The 16,767-nt window shown below is 50.3% G+C and overlaps 1 protein-coding gene across 3 annotated transcripts in view; it reads left to right on the plus strand.

Annotated features, from left to right (window-relative positions):
• Nucleotides 1-224: 224 nt before the first annotated feature.
• Nucleotides 225-16,767, plus strand: part of LOC309448778 (protein CEPU-1) — a gene marked incomplete at its 5' end in the record, with an annotated part of 112,410 nt that continues 95,867 nt past the window's right edge. For 2 of the 3 annotated variants that reach the window (XM_082070523.1, XM_082070524.1), the window contains one exon: nt 430-596. In XM_082070523.1, the coding sequence (XP_081926649.1) occupies nt 430-596 (167 nt within the window). Of the gene's footprint in view, nt 319-429; nt 597-16,767 lie in introns of those variants that run through there. The other variant, XM_082070525.1, reaches the window with a different exon arrangement.

Here is a 16,767-nt window from a genome sequence, read left to right on the forward strand (position 1 = left end):
TTTTGTTGTTGTTGGGTTTTTACTGGTTTTTGGACTGCGCTGCGAAGTCGGGAGAAGCGGGGGGGGCGCAGCCGGGCGGCTCCCCCGGCGCCTCCTCGGACTCTGCTGCCCGGGAAGAACCGGCTCGTCCAGCGTCCGGCACCTTTGCCACTTCTCCTCCTCCTCCTCTTCCTCCTCCTCCCCCCGGCCCTCCCGTCCTCCTCCCTCACCCGAGGATCCTGGGGACTCCCTCGGATGCCGCTCGGCAGGCTCAGAGCTCGCAGCCTGCCTTGCCGGGGGCTCTCCTGATCTCCGTGGAGCTCTGCATCGCTCGCCCCGGTGGTTTTGCTCCCCCCCGTCCCCACACACACGCACCCCCTCCCTCCTTTCCCCCCCCTCCCCCTTTTCGGGTGTGTTTTTTGCCTGTCGGAAAAGTCCCTGCTGCCCAGGATGGGGGTCGGTGGGTGCTTAGCCCTGCCCTGGAGGTGCCTGGTCGTCCTCTGTCTCAGGCTGCTCTTCCTTGTGCCCGCAGGAGTGCCCGTGCGCAGCGGAGATGCCACCTTCCCCAAAGCTATGGACAACGTGACAGTGCGGCAAGGGGAGAGTGCCACGCTCAGGTAGGAGCAGCCGGATTTTTGCCTTTTGGGGCATGGGGGGCGACCTGCTGGACAGGGAGGGCGGCCGGTGTCTTCTGGGACGTGCCTCAGTTTCCCCGCGGGGGACGCATCCTGTGGATCGGTGGTACGGAGCGGGCGCCGGGCAGCAAGCCGAGAGGGAGATTTGGGTGCCGGGGGACTGGGCTTTGGCTCAGCTCCCCTGTTTGTCTCCAGGATGATAAAAAGGAGAGTGCGATTCCCTCTTGGCCCCCTGCCCTACCCCGGTGCGAGGCTCCTGTTGTCGGTAGTCGCGGCTCGGGTACATTGGTTGCGTTTGTTGGGGGTAAATATCACTGTGCTCCTGGGGTGCAGCGCCTGGGGTGCATTTATGTGTGTAAACCAGCCCAGCCTGGTGACAGGGGGAGTTATTGACCCTCGCGTTGGGTTTTGTGCCGTCTCCCCTGCCCAGACCTGCTGGGATGGGGCTGTCTCCAGGCAGGGGGTTGCTGCTCCTTGGCAGCTTTAACTCTTTGAGGTGGGGGGCAATGTGGGGCTGGGCGTTGCAACGGGGTCCTGTCACCTGCAGCGGCAACCTGAGAGGTGCAGGGGCTGCCGGGGAAGCTGGAATTTTGATCGGCGTAACTTCTGGGACGTCTTATGCCCAAATACTCGTCCCTCTCCTCGCAGCAGATGGGCGCAGTCATCCCAGAGGATGTTTGATAGGGACATGAAAAATAATAAAGCCAGGTTTTAATTGCGGCGCTGGGAAGCGGCACTTGCAACTCCGGCATGCTCGGGAGTGACTTTGCTCTGCCGGCGCGTTGCATTAGGTGACACCAACATCTGCGGGGCCAGCTGGGTGTGTGCGGCCAGATCTGCGCTCCTGCTTTACGCCAGCGAGTGGAGCAGGGCCAAGCCAGGGCAAGAAAAACCCGAGGAGGAATTTCACCCAGGGCTCTTTTTAAGCGGCGGGAGGACTTAAATCACAGGCTGGGTTTAGCCCCCGGGAATGTGAATCCCCTCCCTGTGTATTTCCTGCAACTCAGCTGTTTGCAGCTGAGCTTCTACCCCCCCAAGCCCTTGCACGTTCCCAGGGGGGGAGCTGTGTCGTGGCCATTCCCCTGGGTTTCTCTTGCTTTATGGCACAACTGGGCAAAGTGGCTTGGAAATGGGTGGCTGAGGGTGGAGGACGGTGTCTGGCTTAGGAATTTGCCCCACTGAGCTTAGCTAAAAAAGAAATAAAATAAAAAAGTAGCTTGTGCAAACTTAGTGGAAGGAGGTGAATTGTTCGTGCTCTGGTGGGGGCCTGCAAAGGGCTTCTGGCACAGGGTTTCCAGCACAGATAATGTTGGTGCTCTGCCCCCCTGCACTGGGTGCTGGGTGGAGAACAAAGGAAAACCGGGGTGAGTCAGCAGGAGGGATGTTTTCCTTCTGTCCGTCAGGCCTGGTGGGAAGGGGGACACATCCTGCGCCTGGGAGGTGGCCCTGGAGAGGGACAGCAGCTGTTTGTCACCTCCCCGGGGGCTGTCGGATGCACATCCCACCCAGTTCAGCTGGGGAGCCGGTCTGGTGGCGAGGGACGTGTGTCCTTACACAGACGCTTCGTCAGTTGGAATGTGCCCCAGGAGACGGGCTCGTGGGCTTTGGAGTGTGCAAACCGCGCGGATGATGTTCCCTCTGTGCGGGTGATATTCCTGCTGTCCTGCCCCCGGAGCGGGCGTTGCTCTGGGAAATCAATGTGTTGCTGCTGCTGCCGGCTCTGTGCGCTGGTTTGGTGCCTGGAGAGGTGGAGGATTGTGTTTTGCACTGGCATTTTGGGGCATTTTCCTTCTGGTTTGGGGTGGGAGCGGTTAGTCTGGGGTACACACACACCGGTCGGTCCTGGTCCCTGCAGCTGTGCTGTGGCAGGAGCCGAGAGGAGAAGGCATGAAAACCACACGTTTCCAGAGAAAGAAATTGAGGAAGCGTGAATCTTCCTGTCCCCTCCCAGCCCAGTGCAACCATCGATTCATTGTGGAGGAATTAACTTGTTCAGAATAGCAATGTTCTGCAGAAAGGCTTTGGTGGACCCTAGCAGCCTCGCAAGGGTGCACGGGAAGGGTAAAATAGGTAAAAAACCAGGATCTCCACTTTTCCCACTCATTTCTATGTGGGGTGGGTGGGTTGCAGCCAAGGATTTGGAAGGAAAGAGATGTTTCTAGATGTCGCTTCTTGGTTTTTCACGGGTGACAAGAAGGAGAGTGGGCTGAAAAGTTTGCAGCAGAACTTGCCGCTTCTCTGAAGTTCTCAGAAAGTCCCATTGCCCACGGAGAAAAGGGGCTCTGCTGTTGGAAATAGGTGGTTTTATCTGGGGTGGTGGGATGCCCAGGGCTCAAAACTCCTGGCCAAGGAGGCTCTTCTTGTCTCCGTTCCCTCCGAGCAGAGCTGATTCGGTGCCGGGAAAGGAGCTGGATTGACGGCTGTCAGGAGACCCCCCGGTTGGAAAGGGCACAGACTTTGCTCTGTGCGAATCCGGCTGCTGTAAATCTACCATTAGGAGTCAGTTTAGGACCAGTCACCAGAGATGTTCAGATATTTCCTTCTGTCTCGGGAGGGTAAAGGCGTGTGCCTTGCTTTGGTACCAGCACTTTAGATCGTTGTGTTAACTTTAAGCCTAGGTTAGGACCGTGGCATAGGGCTACCATCTGGGATAGAAGGGGCAGGATTTATTCTTGGTGGTTCAAGCTGGAAAAGACCCATCTTGAACTTTGATCCAGCGCTTGAACCGAGTCCAGGCGTTGCCGAGACCTTCAGAGCGATTCTCTCCGCATAAAAACAAATGGCTTGATTATGATTTCACTTTAATTGGCATCAGTCAGCGCTTTCCACAGCGAGGCTCTGACGATCCCAGCAGCATGCACAGGCTTTTGCCTGATATCCCCCAAATTTGCTGGTGCCCCAGGTAGATGTCAAGCCCATCTGGCTATAGGGCAAGGACCACTTCTTCTTTCACAGGCTCCTTTCTACATCTCCTCTGGTTTTCTTGGCAGAGTGATGCAATTCCTCGACTTGTTCCCCCTTTGATTCTAATGCTAAAAGTCAAATCTTGAGTTTAACATGAGTCAAAGCGTTTTTAACGCTGATGTTTCCTGCGGTTTCCCCTTGGGCTTTGAAAGGGGCCGTGCACTTTGCCACCGAGATCTGCCACGGTTTACTTAAGCCTGTTTTGCAAATTTATTTTGCTCCCGTTGTGCTCTTGAAATAATTTTGGAGAAATGATAACTTGGCCGCGAAACAAAACAAAATCAAGCATGTTTTGTTTGATGGATGCAAACAGCAAGCACTTGTTTGCTAAGCAGAAGAGAATATTTATGGGAAATGGGTCTGTTTTCTGTGATTCTTTGCTTGCCCTGTATTCCCCCTTTTATCTATGGGAATTTGCCTTTTTGTATTTGTATTAATATGAAAAGCAGGGCTGGTTTCTGGTGGATGGCAGGGGGGTGTGTTCCAGCTGGGGTCCCAGGGAGGCTGTGTCCCCCCCATCCCCGGGCAGGGCTTGAGCAATGATGACTCTTCGCTGAGGTTTTGGGCAGCTGCCTTTGTGGTTTGCAGTCGATGAGTGTGGAAAGGCTGCCAGGGCACAGGGGAACCCCTCTGGGCTCTCTGTCCCCAAGAAAGTGACATTTGCCATCCTCGTGCCCTCAGCACTGAGCGATGTGGGGTGGCAGGGCGCTGCTGGGCGCTTGGCACCGCACTGTGCTCTTGGCGCAAATAATAATGAAATCAAAACAAGGCAGAGGTTGTTCATGAATTTTTTTTGTCCTGCTATGATTATTTATTTTGGTGTCTCACCCAGCAGACACTGAAGGTCCTGGGTGCTTCCCTGCCGTCTTCCCAACCCCGACCAGGGGATTCTAGCTCAGGTTTGCAGGATGCAGAAGCCAAGGTGTAATTACTTTGCTTTTTATCGTTACTGAGCAGTGAAGGGATTCTGAGCGCTTGGGCTGGGGTGGGACCAGCCCCAGCGGTCCTGTGAGGATGGAGCTGAGCTGCTGACTCATATTATCAACAAGAGTTTATTCTCTCGACTCCTTCAGCACGCTCACCTTCTTCAAACATCTCTCTTTCTTCTTCCTGAGGGTTAAGGGATAAAATTAGGGATGTGATGACCCCTCCCATATTAAGGTGAAGATGCTGGGTCCTCCTTTCTGGCCAGGGCTTTGCTGCCGCGTTCCTGGAGATGCTCCAGCGGAGGGGCCGCAGGACCCCCGAGCGGTGCCCACGTGCGGCTGCTCGGAGCTCGCGAGTCGATTTGCTTTGCTTGCGACGGCATGTTTTTGAAAGGGGAGTTTATTGCTAAAGTGACATGTCAGCAAATCTTCGCCACCTCTCTCCCATCTCGGAGATGGAATCAGCTTAAAGTGGGGAAAAAAAGCTGTCATATGCATGGATTTTTTTTATTTTTTTATTTTTTTCATGAGTGCAATTTCCATCTGAGATGAGACAAGCTCCTGATTGCTGTGCCAGAGGAGGGTTTCCCTTTATAGCTCTCCTGGTAGAGCTGCTGCTTCTGGTTCACTGGAGTTGGGCTGAGGTCTCCTGGGGGACAAACCTGCTTCTCTGGAGCTGTTGTCTTCACCACAGGGTTAAGCATCTTTGGTCTGGAAAGATTTAAGTCAAGCAAACTTGGACCCCGCTCCTCTGGGGTGCGGAGGAAGGGAGGTGAGAGCAGCTTTGCACCCTGTTGCTGGGGTGGCACTTCTAATTGTCAAGCCAGGGTTATTAAATGGAGGTTCAGTTCTTTCTCCACTCCTTACGTGACATTCGGCACCCTCCTAGGACCTGTAAATGTATATATTCGTCTGCGGCAACTGCAGCTCTTCCTTTCTCTGGCTCTGTGACTCATCTGCTTGCGTCGCAGGCTTTTTGTGGCAGGATGCATCCCTCTGTATGGAAAATACTCAGAGCATCCTACTGGAGGGCACCTCAGATGTCCACGGGTCTCCTGCCCTTGTTTGGAGTCTGGGGGAGCATTTTTCAGCTGGAGGTGGCAGGAATTGTATGTGGTGTATGGTTGTGGTCCTGCAGAGCTGCTTGGGAATGGGGTTTCGTTGGCTTTGCTGGGGTTACTCCAGCTTCTGCTGTTGGAAAAATCCTCCTCTTGATCTTGTAGAGTTGTTCTTGCCTCCTCCCAGACCCGCCTAAACCTGCCAGTTTGAGCTCAGACACCCTTATTTTCCTTCAGGAGGAAAGGAGAAAAATCAGGAAGGCACTAATCTATGACCACATCAGTGGGAGAACGGGCTAATAGAAATTGTAATGAGAACACAGAGCCAAACAAACAAGCAAATGGGAAAATGCAATCCCACCAGTGCAATCGAGAGATTTATGGCGACAAAGGGGCTGATCCAGTGCTCATTAATGTCACCACAAGTCTTTATCTTAACTGTAATGGACTGGGGATCGGGTTGGAAGACAGCATTATTTTAGTCTTGCTACAATATGTAAACTGTTAAGGGGTTGTGGGTGGAATAGCAATGCAGAAAAGCCTCTCCTAACAGAGTTCGTTGCGTGCGGCACCTTTGCAAAGCAAATGGGAAATACCTCGTTGCTGTCCTTAGGCTTAGTTTTTAGAGCTGCAGGGCTGCAAAGGAGCACGTCTGAGACTCGGGCTTAGCCGGCTGCACGCTGCAGTGTCTGCCGAAATGCCAAACGCATCTTAATCATTAGTATATTAAAAACCTTGCTTTAAATAAGGATTCTTCAGCTGGCGGTGAGTGGGGTTGGCTCTCACCACCAACAGTTGTCAGTTGATGTGCAAAGTGAGGAGGCAGAAGAGCAGATACAGAAAGGCTGGACTTGACTTGAGAGCTGGATTTTCCCCTGGAAAAGCTGGTGTCGGTGGGATGGAGACAGGGTCTGAGAGCTGGGCCTGGGCTGGACGTGGGGACACCTTTGGGGACAGAGCTGGGTAGGAAAGGACACCAAGGGTCAAGCAGGAGACGCGCGAGTCCAGCTCTGCATGTCAATGAGCACAGAATAAATAAGGAATCAAACCACCTTCCAACATGAGCAGCTGGTGAAATATCACAGTTGTTTTTCATTTTTTTTTTATTATTATTTTATTTTCCTCACAGAGATGGGAGATTTTGCCCAGCTCTGCGTCTGCAGCCGCGAATGGCTCCGGCACCTGCGTCTGTGCTATCAGACACACGCAGAGCCCCGCACATGATCCAAACATTACTTTAGGGTTTTTTGGTCTCTTTTTTTTCCTGATGGGATCATTATTTTCCCCAGCTTCACATCCTCTGCTCAGCAAAACCGGTGTGTTTTTCCGACTCAGGTTTCTTACACTTCTCTAATAAGAAGGATGATAGAGAGCTGTGAAGAAAAGCAAATTCTCAAAGGTACGAAAGAAGAACAGGGCAGATTCAGAGCCGCTGCCAAATCTCAAGGTGGTTTGGACCTCCAGATAGACACAGCACTAATATTAAAGCCATATTTGGATTCTTACACTTAAAATCCTCCAAATTCAGAGGCGTAGGGCTTTATTCCAGGATAATCTATATTATCTTTCATCCCTGTTCCTCTCCTGGACTCGAGTACAAAGCTCCTGGTGAGTTCAAAGAAGAGTGACCTAGGTGAAAATTTGAGCAAGTATTTTCCAAGCCTCTAAAGGTTTGATGCCCCTCTTGCATCGCAATTTAGTGGGAGCTGGGCAAGCACCTACATCTTGTACTTTTATTACAAATTTTAGGCTTGTACAGTTTGTGACATGAGAAATTACAAATTCTTATGTCTGAAACAGACCTGTTTACTAAATATTCTGTTCCTTTCTTGTGTAGCTTGACTGCAAAAATATTTAGTTTAGCGTTGCCCAGTTGGGAAAAGGGCAGATATGGGTTTGTTTGGAAAAACAGTGTTTATTTCTTTTAATTTGAGCTTATAAGTTCATTGAAGCATCTTGTCAAATTTTACAGGAAACTAATTAAGCTGAGCCAAGATTTTGGGGTTTAAAGTGTCTAATAGGAAATAGTGTGATTCGGATTTCATTCGGACTCAGAAGGGAAGGATTTCTGGATACACAGAGCTTCCCTTTAGCTGGAGAAAAGTCTTTTCCTTCTCACCTCTGAACAGCTCTCTTTCCTATTGTCATCTTCTAGTTGGAGAAGCTGTTCTGCTTTGAATCCGACCAAATTACTGTTGAAAAGCTGTTTTCCAAGGCTGAATTTTAGGCTGGCCAATGCACATTGTGACCCTGTTTGCTCAGCAACATTGGTGATGTAAGAGTTGGGGCAAAATGGGGCAGGGTTGAGAGGGAGCGGTTTGGAGGCGATGTTGGGTGATGTGATTTAGTGCTCTACAAACGCGAGAAGCAAAGGGCGTCTTGTCTGCTTGTGAAATTAAATAACACCTCTCTTCTTTCTAGATACTTGTACTCTAGGGCAGGGTGGGACGTGGGCGGAAGGTCAACATCCCGTCTTGGGTTGTTATTGCTTGGTCATGGAGGTGGTTGGTTGAGGGAGATGCCTTCACTGGTGCACATCAGTTGGGTCTCCTAAATTTCGCAGCTTGTCCTTGGCTCATGGAGGGCAGCAGCTGCAATTTCCTTGCTGGTTTAAAGCCAGCAGCATGTTGATGTTGTATTGTGAGACATGCGGCCTTCACCTCGGACACCTTTGTAAGTCTGAAACCAGTGTGATGGACGTTTTTGGCCATTCCGAGGCCCACTTGCTGACCTCCATCCATTCAGTTGGCCCTGCCCTAAGTCATCTCCACTGCTCTCCAAGGTCTGAAGAGACCACAGAGTGATAAATATCTAGAAATCTTCTAGAAAAGACCAAAGGCTTGATGACAACACATTGTGATGGGAGAAACTTCACCCACCTTGCTGTAACTGACCTTCCGGGATCGGTGGGAGCTGCAGCGCGAACCCCTCGTGGGTTGGGTGGGGAGGGAAGGTGCAGAGCAACATCCTGAGCACAAAGAGGCTGAAACCTCCCGGTGCGAGAGCACGATGGGGACACGTCAACTCTTCCTCTCAGCTTCCCTTTGCAGCGCCAACTGTCAGTAATTTAACTAACGTTGTGTAAATAAATGTGGCATTCGGACAGCTGTCACCGCGCCTGTTATAAACACTCCTTTTGTCACTAAAAGCTGGCAGCACCGCTCCGTTTCCCCTGCAAACGCAGCTCCCACTGCCAGTTAGCTCCTGAAGCCAGGGCTGTCAAGGAATAGCCCGCCGACCGGGAGACCACGGCTTTGCGCTGGGCATTGCCAGTGCCTGGTGTGAAGGCAGCTTTTCCATCTCAAAAATAAATGAATAGCCTGATCGGTGAGCAAGAAAACCCATCTGAATGCGACGGTGGTGCTGGTGGGTTCCCAACCAGGATCCTGGGCGGTCCAGGTTGCGATGCTGGTGGTGGCACTGGTTCTGCTGCCACCTTGTCCCAGCAGGTGGAATGGGATGGGGAGCCCAGATGGGATGGGATGAGGAGCCCAGGTAGGAAGAGATGGTGAGCCCAGCCAGACCTGGGCTTTGCTGAGCCAAAGGAGCCATTTGACACTGGCACCGCAAATGCTTTCTGCGTTGGAATGTGAGCTCCTCACACATCAGGCTCCGATTTCGGTAAATTTGGTCTCTTTCGGACCGATTTGGATTTGAACAGTGAGATCTGTCCCTTGCTCAGTGTGCTTGTTTTATTAGGAACTTATTCCAAATCTTCAGGCACTCTGGATGCTTCTCCTAACAAACCTGACTGGAGCAGGGATGCTGTTGTGTTTCTCTTTGCTGGGAAGTCTCAATCCTGTGCTGCTTTTCTCATCTTCCAGGGACCCTTGCAACTCCAAATCAACCCTCCCTTGGTCTACGGTGTTTCTGTCCCGGTCTCAGGGGTATGATTTTCAGCAGTCAGCACCTATAGCCTTGCCGTGCTGCATTGATGTGTGATGCAGGCAGCACAGACATCAGCACATGACATCTCTCTCTCTAAAGCTGCTGTAAAATTAGCTTCATCTCAAGTGGCAGAAAATGATCATATCCTCGCTTGAGGGCGATGAAGAATATTCCTGAGTCACTGCTAGTGATGAAACAGGCAGAAAATCCAGCGTGATACACAACTGCCCACTCAGTTTTAATCGCCGAGGCCGTTTGCTGCTGCAGAGCCTTAAGACGCAGCTTCGTCCTCCTCCTCCTCTCCCTCCCTTTCATCCATCACTCCCGGGCTGCAGATCCCAGCAGGGACAGAGCAGTTTCTTGTCCCACCGGCGATGCTGCAGGCGATGAGCATCTCGTGCTTCTTCACCGCTCCCCTGAGAGGAGAGGAGGGGGACAAAGCTTCCTTAAAGCAATCGGAGGAAAAAGCTGGAGCCTGCCCTCCTCAGTTCTCCTTCCAGGCTGCCATCCTGCAGCTTTGGGAAAAACTCTCCTCCACCTCACCCTCATCTCCACTGATTTCTCCTGCTGCCTCTGAAGCAGCTGCTGTGCCCACGAGGACGTTTCCTTTTGCATTTCACCCCCCGTCAGCTTTAGTTCAAAGCCATCTCCTTGGATTTTTCTGTCTTGGATAAAGCCACCTTCTTCCCTACAACTGCCAGCTCAGCGCTTGGGAAGCCTCTTGCCAAATTTGCTGGTGATTAAGGCCAAGAAAACCCTTCAAAACACTGATGATCAGAAGCAAAGTGCTGTAATGCTTCCCTTCCCTTGCATATGCTCCCTGGCAGCATGTTAGCACGAAGGACTCCTTGGAGGAGGCTCCAGCAAGTCCTGCCCTGCCAGATTTTCCCCCAAATTCAGGTGGAGGCTCCTCGTGCTCCGTGTGCAGGTTGGAGGGTCTGTAAAACGCTGGCAACGTTCACACGAATCCTTCACCTTGGGTATCGCCTCTTTCTTCTGCTCTTCCATGCAACTCAATTGCCACCGACCTGGTTCAGCATCATTTTGGGGGAAAACCGTAGCGATTCCCCAGTTTGCGCAGGCGTTTGAACGCACGCTTTCTCTTCTCCAGTCAGGGCTTGTCGGTATTTATCCCTTAACCTGATTTGGAGATGTTTTCTATCCTGCAGATTTGCTGGGATATGCTATTCACACAAAACTCTCCTGGTGTCAGACTTCTGCTAGGATCACTTAATAGCTCCTACCAGCCTGCGAGGGGAAGGAGCGGGACTGGCAACAGCACAGACGTGCAGGCGTAAATGTGTCGAAGCAGGGGTTTTGCCAGCTTAAAAAGATATATTACCGGAGCTCACTCCCCCTGCCGATGGAGATCGCTGTACCAGTGAAAGTTTTCCGCACCGCTTGGCCAAATCTGAGCATATTTCCATGAATCCCGCTCTCTCTTTGGTACTCCCCGACAGCTTTGCGTTTGTCAGTGCAAGCAGGTGCAGAGCTGCAGGACATGGGCTGAGCATCTCGCTTTGGTGCTTATTCCAGCTTTATTCTCACCATCAACACTCCTCCATTTAATTTCCTTCTTCCCCCTCATCCTTTCCCCAAAAAAGCCGAGTCTGGATGCTGCGTTTTGGGCAAGGTTCAACAAGAACCCAGGAGATGAGTGTGGAAATGAATAGATGGGTGGTAATTTGGGGTTTTTTTGAGTGTTGTAACTAACCACCCCCAAGCACACTCGCATTCCGCACGCACCAGCCGCCCTCGCACACAGAGACTGAATTTGTGTGTGTATATGTATTTATATACCTAACGAACAGGCACAGATACAGTACAGGCAGAGGGTAATTCCTGCAGATACCTCTTGGGAGATGCAGGAGATGGGGATAAAGCACAGATGGTGAGCACGGATACTGGGGATGGTTTTAGGGAGCGGTGGGGAGACAAACCCCTTAGCAAACTCACTAATCCTTTCTCCAGGTGGTGCCAACTGCTGCTTGTTTCTCCTGAGTTTGAAACAGCCCCACTAACCTCTGGCAAAACAGGGAGTATAAGCAGGGAGGGAAGGCTGACTTTGTTTGTGGCATTTATTTCTATATATTTTTTTTCTCTTGGCTCAAGAAGGAAGAAATAAAGTTGGATTTCAAGTGTGGTTGTTGCCATAATGGAGGGAAATGAGAAATGCTCTTCAGCTGCCTTCTCCTTCCTCGCGTCCCCATAAATAACCCCTCTTGCTCGGAGGCGGCTCTTGGAGGAGACAGCGGGGTTTGGGTTGTTATTTATTCTTTCTGCCGCAGCTGAAGGGCCCTTCACCTTTCTTGGCTGCAATGCACCTTGTCGGAGCCTGCACCCTGGTTTCCCTTCTGATGTAGGCTCTGGTTTTTGGTGACCCCCCCATCTTCCTTAAGTCAGATGCCAAGGACGAATGAAGTGTGAGCCTTTGGGAGGATGGACAGCAGGTCATGGGAAAATAGCCAAAATCTGCTTAAAATGCTCATGATACTCCCCAATCCTTCCATGTCGAGCCTCTTAGTACAACCAGCTCCAACCACTCAATAGCTTTATCCAGCCGTGGCGCCTTGTCCTTCTGTGGGCAGAGCCCGCCAACTGCATCTGGGGACCAAGGGACAGAAAGCGATGCTGTGGAGACGTTTTTTCATATCTATGGGATCTTCCTCTGAGGATTTTTGGGCAGGTTTTGCATGCGGGTTACCCACCTTTTCTCTGCGTCACTTGTGTAGAATTCGTTCAGATCTTTGTTATTGAAATAATGGCAGGATGAGCTCAACTCTGTACGAGACCCCCGAGAACCCGCGTGGGCATTGCCCGTATGCAAGACTCAAAGGGAAGAGGGAGCTCCAGCCTGAGCTCGCATCATTTAAGACTAAAATGTGTAGGAAACCACACATTTTCTGTAGTATATGTTGAGCTGCTCATTAAATGCAGTAAGGGATCCAGGTGGGGAGGGGTTGAGCGCTCCAGATTGCGTGTAAGGAAAACCGTGAAGATGCTGTTGTGTCGATGGAGACAAGCTGCCAGTCCCGGTGTCAAGGAGAGGAGACGAAAGCTCGGGGTTTCGTTCGTAAAGCGGCTGATATCGAACAGGGGATGCTGCACTTTGCTCGCCTGAATCGAGAGGCTGCAACAGCTGTGGCATTGCTGAAACCGGCTGGCTCACCCTTCCCTTCGGTAAAACACAACAAAATAAAGGCAAAAAAAGCAGCACAAAAGCAACGAGGAAAAAAAAGAAGCCAGTAACTCGCTTTCCAGAAGTTCCTAATGCTGCAACAGGCAAAGCGCTGGGGATAAAAGGAATAAAAAAGCAGGGGAAAGAGGGAGAAAATGCATTTATAGCTCTCAAACTAACAGCATGCAACTCTCATATTATTTTTCCTCCTTAGCCTTTGAAACAGAACAACGGCCCCGAGCCTTCTCGGCAGATGGACAATGTGCGTGCCTTAACCACTTAACAGCCATTAGCCTAATTTCACGTACTGGAGCCAAATTAAATAATAAGTAAGAGGCTATGAAAAGCTGTTTTGGAGGCTGCGTTACTGCCTTTCACTTGATAACCTTCTCATAAACAGATGCTCTCTCTCTACCCTATTAACCTTGTCGGAGAGCGGGGAGGGGGGATTTGGTGCAGCAAACAAGCCAGACCTTGGTGGGGATGAGAGCTGGGGGGGTCCTTCTGTATTTTTGAGGCTCCTCGTGTGTTTTTTTCCCCCCAATGCCCCAACCGTGGAGGAGTCGCTGAGCAAAAGAAAAAAACCCCATTCTGCCGTTGCGTCCAGGTCGTCTGAACGTGCCAAATGATTCATCTTGATCAGCGAGTCCATCTGTACCTGCTGGGTGAGGCTGCGCCACCTGCAGCTGGTTTTGTGGACAAATCTGTTTGACTCGGAGGAGAGGGGAGATGATGCTGATAGACACAAAAGGTGGAGGTTGCACCATGGCTGGGTGCATCATTCCTCCCTGGTTTTGGTGCGGGCAGGGAATGGGGGGCTGTCGCGTCCTCTGTCCTGTTTGTTCTGAGTTACTTCAGATGAAATAATTTCACTGCTCTTTGCGTCTTTCCCCCCTGTGTTGAAATAAGAGCAATAGTACTTGCCTAAGCATTGGGAATTTGTGAGTATTAGTCAGTCTGCAAAACGCTTTTGATGTTATTTTGGCGATGGGAGGATGAGGCGTTTGCAGGTGTGTGCAGGAGGGGTTGTGTGTAAAAGATTTGGGGGTGGCTGTGCTGTTTCATCACTGTCCCCCCACTATTAACTATTCCTCTGTGCTTTGCATCTTGACTTTGGGCCTTTTTAAGTTTCCAGGGGATTATAGATGACCATGCAGCTATTTTTGGTGAAGGGTTTTATTTATTAAAAAGCCGTTTTCCTTCATTAGAAAGGTACATTGATGGGAAATAGATGAGCAGCTCTATTAGTGGCGTGTAGCGTGCTATGCAAGCCCAGTGCCGCCGAGACGATGTGCTGCATGTCCTCCCTTGATGTAAGAAATATCTCTCCATGGAGCCACCCAAAATGTGCTGCATGAGCCATCCCCTTGTCCTGACTGCAGGGTCTAATGCCTGGGGATAAATGTGAGAAGGTTTGCGACGTTTCCAGCAATTAATTTCTTGGTGCCAGCAGCAACTCGACTTTCTTTCCTTGTTGGTTTTCCGCCTTCGTCTAAGTTGTCACGCAGGCTCTGCTTTCATATGCAAAAACCCATCCTCTGACAGGCAGGGAAACGGATGAAGCCAGGTTTCTTACAAGTTTGCTTCATTTGGGTCCAAGGAGGAGTAAATGACTTGCCGCCTGCGGCGGGGACGTTTGGAAAGGCTTTGTGCCGTGTGGGTTCTCTGAGGTTCAGATGAGGATGAATCTCATTTTTATGTGGCCTTTCCCTCCACGGGGCACTCGCGGAGTCCCTCTCCTGTACCTGGCTGCCTATCTGTGCTAGACTTGCAGGTACTTAATGTCTTTGAGCCATCTGTTCCTCTGTCAAATTTAGTTTAAATTGGCCAAAGGCTTCACAAATTATTGGGGAGATTGTTAGACAGAGGCACACAGGCAAAGAGGATGATTGCAAAAGCTCGTTCTAGTAGGAATTGGGATTTGTTTTTAAAAAATGAAGTTTTAAAAGCAAGGTGTACCCAGTCATATCAGTCTTAGCTTTGGGCATCTAAAAATCAGTGCCTGATCTAAGCGGGTCTTGGAAAGAGAGAGGGGACCACTCCGTCTCCCAGACACATGTCATTGTCATCGGCTACAGGGGGACATAGACGACCAGCACGGGCTAAGGAGAGATGAAATGTTAGAAAAAGAGAATAAAAAGCAAAACCCACCTCAAAGACTGGGTTGCTCTGGATCCATTGGAATTTCTGTAGGAGCCCAGAGAAGCCGGAGCAATCTGGGGTACTCGCTCGTGTAGCTGCAGGTGTCTGGGATGATGGATGTCTGCATCCGAGCGTGTTGTCTCGTCCCCCTTTGCAGTCGCTGGAGAGCAATGGGATTGTTTTAGGGTGCAATTCATCCCGGTCTAAGGCAGATGTCTAAAATAGGTCAGACAGATTGTGTCCTAGCGGTGCCTTTTTCTCTCCATTTGCTATAAAAACGGGGTCCAAATGGCCAGCTTGTGTGTCAAGGTGATACATCCCAACCCAAGCGTTTGGGGGAAGCCGTAGGATCGAAACGTGAAATATCTATCATTGATCAGGGCGTCATGTTAGAGCCCAGTTTGCGTGTTAAGCAGCAGGAATGAGCTGATACTTCACCAAGCAGAAATGGGTTTTTTTAAGTGATTTCTTTTTTGGATGCCGAGTCCATTTGCGTCTCATTCCTCTGACTTCCAGGAGACTCGGCTAAGCAATTCCACGTGTGCCTTGTCATTAGGTACCTCACCCAGCAACCTGCAAGTTCATTAGTATTCGCTTTAGCGCTAACGAAATGTCCGAGCTGCATCTTTTCTGCATGAAGAGGCTGAAATGCTTTAGCAGTAAGGGAAAAATCAGACTCAGGCGCTATGGAGCGGGTCCCTTCTGCCAGCAAAGCGCTGTTTGTGTCAGGATGGCAAAACCATAGGAAAAAGAAACATAAAAAGGTGGTCAGAAGATAATTTTATCTTTATATTGCATCTGCCAATGTGGCAGTTTGAGCTGCAGGAATCCATAGGACTGAGGGGTGAGGGTTAGGTCAAGGATGCTCCGCTCTCTCCCGCCCCTATAGGGACTTGTAGGGCTGCTTGGCTCTGCTTTGTGTGTTGGTAACATGGGTACAAACTCCTTTTTTCTGGCTGGGGTGGTGGTTGCCAAAAAGACGAGGCAGCACTGGGCCGTGGCTGTGCCCTGCCTGCCTAAGAGGCTTTCATTGATTTTTATTTTCTTCAATGGAAACAGAACTGACATCCATTAACCAGCCTCCTGGCCTCTCCAGAGCAAGGGATGGAGGCAGCAAAGGCTTTATTGCTATTTCTTTTTCTCCTCTTAGGCTTCTGTGTTTCTCTCCCGTTGCTCTTTGCTAATGCTCAGCATCTCGTGCTGCAGCCTGGGAGGTGCAGAGGGGTCTGAGAGAGGACCAAGAAAAATACGAGGTGGAAACGAAACTCCCTTTATCTGACTTATCTCCAGTGTGTATCTGTGTTTTGGGAGGTCCCCTATTTATTTAACCAGCTTAGATGTCCACAGATAGGTCTGTGAAATAGCCATGACAGTCAAAAGGGGTTTAAGAGAGGGTGGAGGTGAGCGATGAGAGGGGCTTGAGGCTGGGGGGCAGCAAACAGCAGGAGTTTGTTGCTCCGGGATGCTGGTGGCTTTGTCACCAGCTTTGTCTGCATCCTTCCCATCCTTGGGAATGATCCCAAAGCTCTGCACGGTTCTTCAGGTAAAGAAACTTTTCCGTTTCTCAGGATCTGTGGCAGGTAGAAGAGAGAAAAAGAACATTTATGGTTGAAAACGGACTTTTAAAATCAAAGTTTTGTAAAGTAAATAATATATTTAAGGCTGTATATCTATATATGATGTGGATTTATGGAGCTCATGTATATTTTATGTATATACATTTGATGTGAGTTGTTTAATGTCTCCTGAATTCTCAGCAGAATACCTTGCTCGGTGTTTTGTTTATGTGCTTCTTTCCCCCCTTACTTTTGGTTTCTTGTTTCTCACCGCTCGCTGTCGCTGGGCAGCTCTTCAATAACTGTGCTTTGTGTTCGCTTGCAGAGTTGTCTTTGGGGGGTTGGTTTTTAATACGCTGTTTATGAAAAAGCCCGATTTTGGGAATGGTGTATGTTTGCAGCGAAAGGGAAGAGATACAAAGGAGCACACAAACAAAGGGT

This window comes from Streptopelia decaocto (assembly GCF_964273445.1).
Source record: "Streptopelia decaocto genome assembly, chromosome: 21".
Lineage (NCBI taxonomy): Eukaryota > Metazoa > Chordata > Aves > Columbiformes > Columbidae > Streptopelia > Streptopelia decaocto.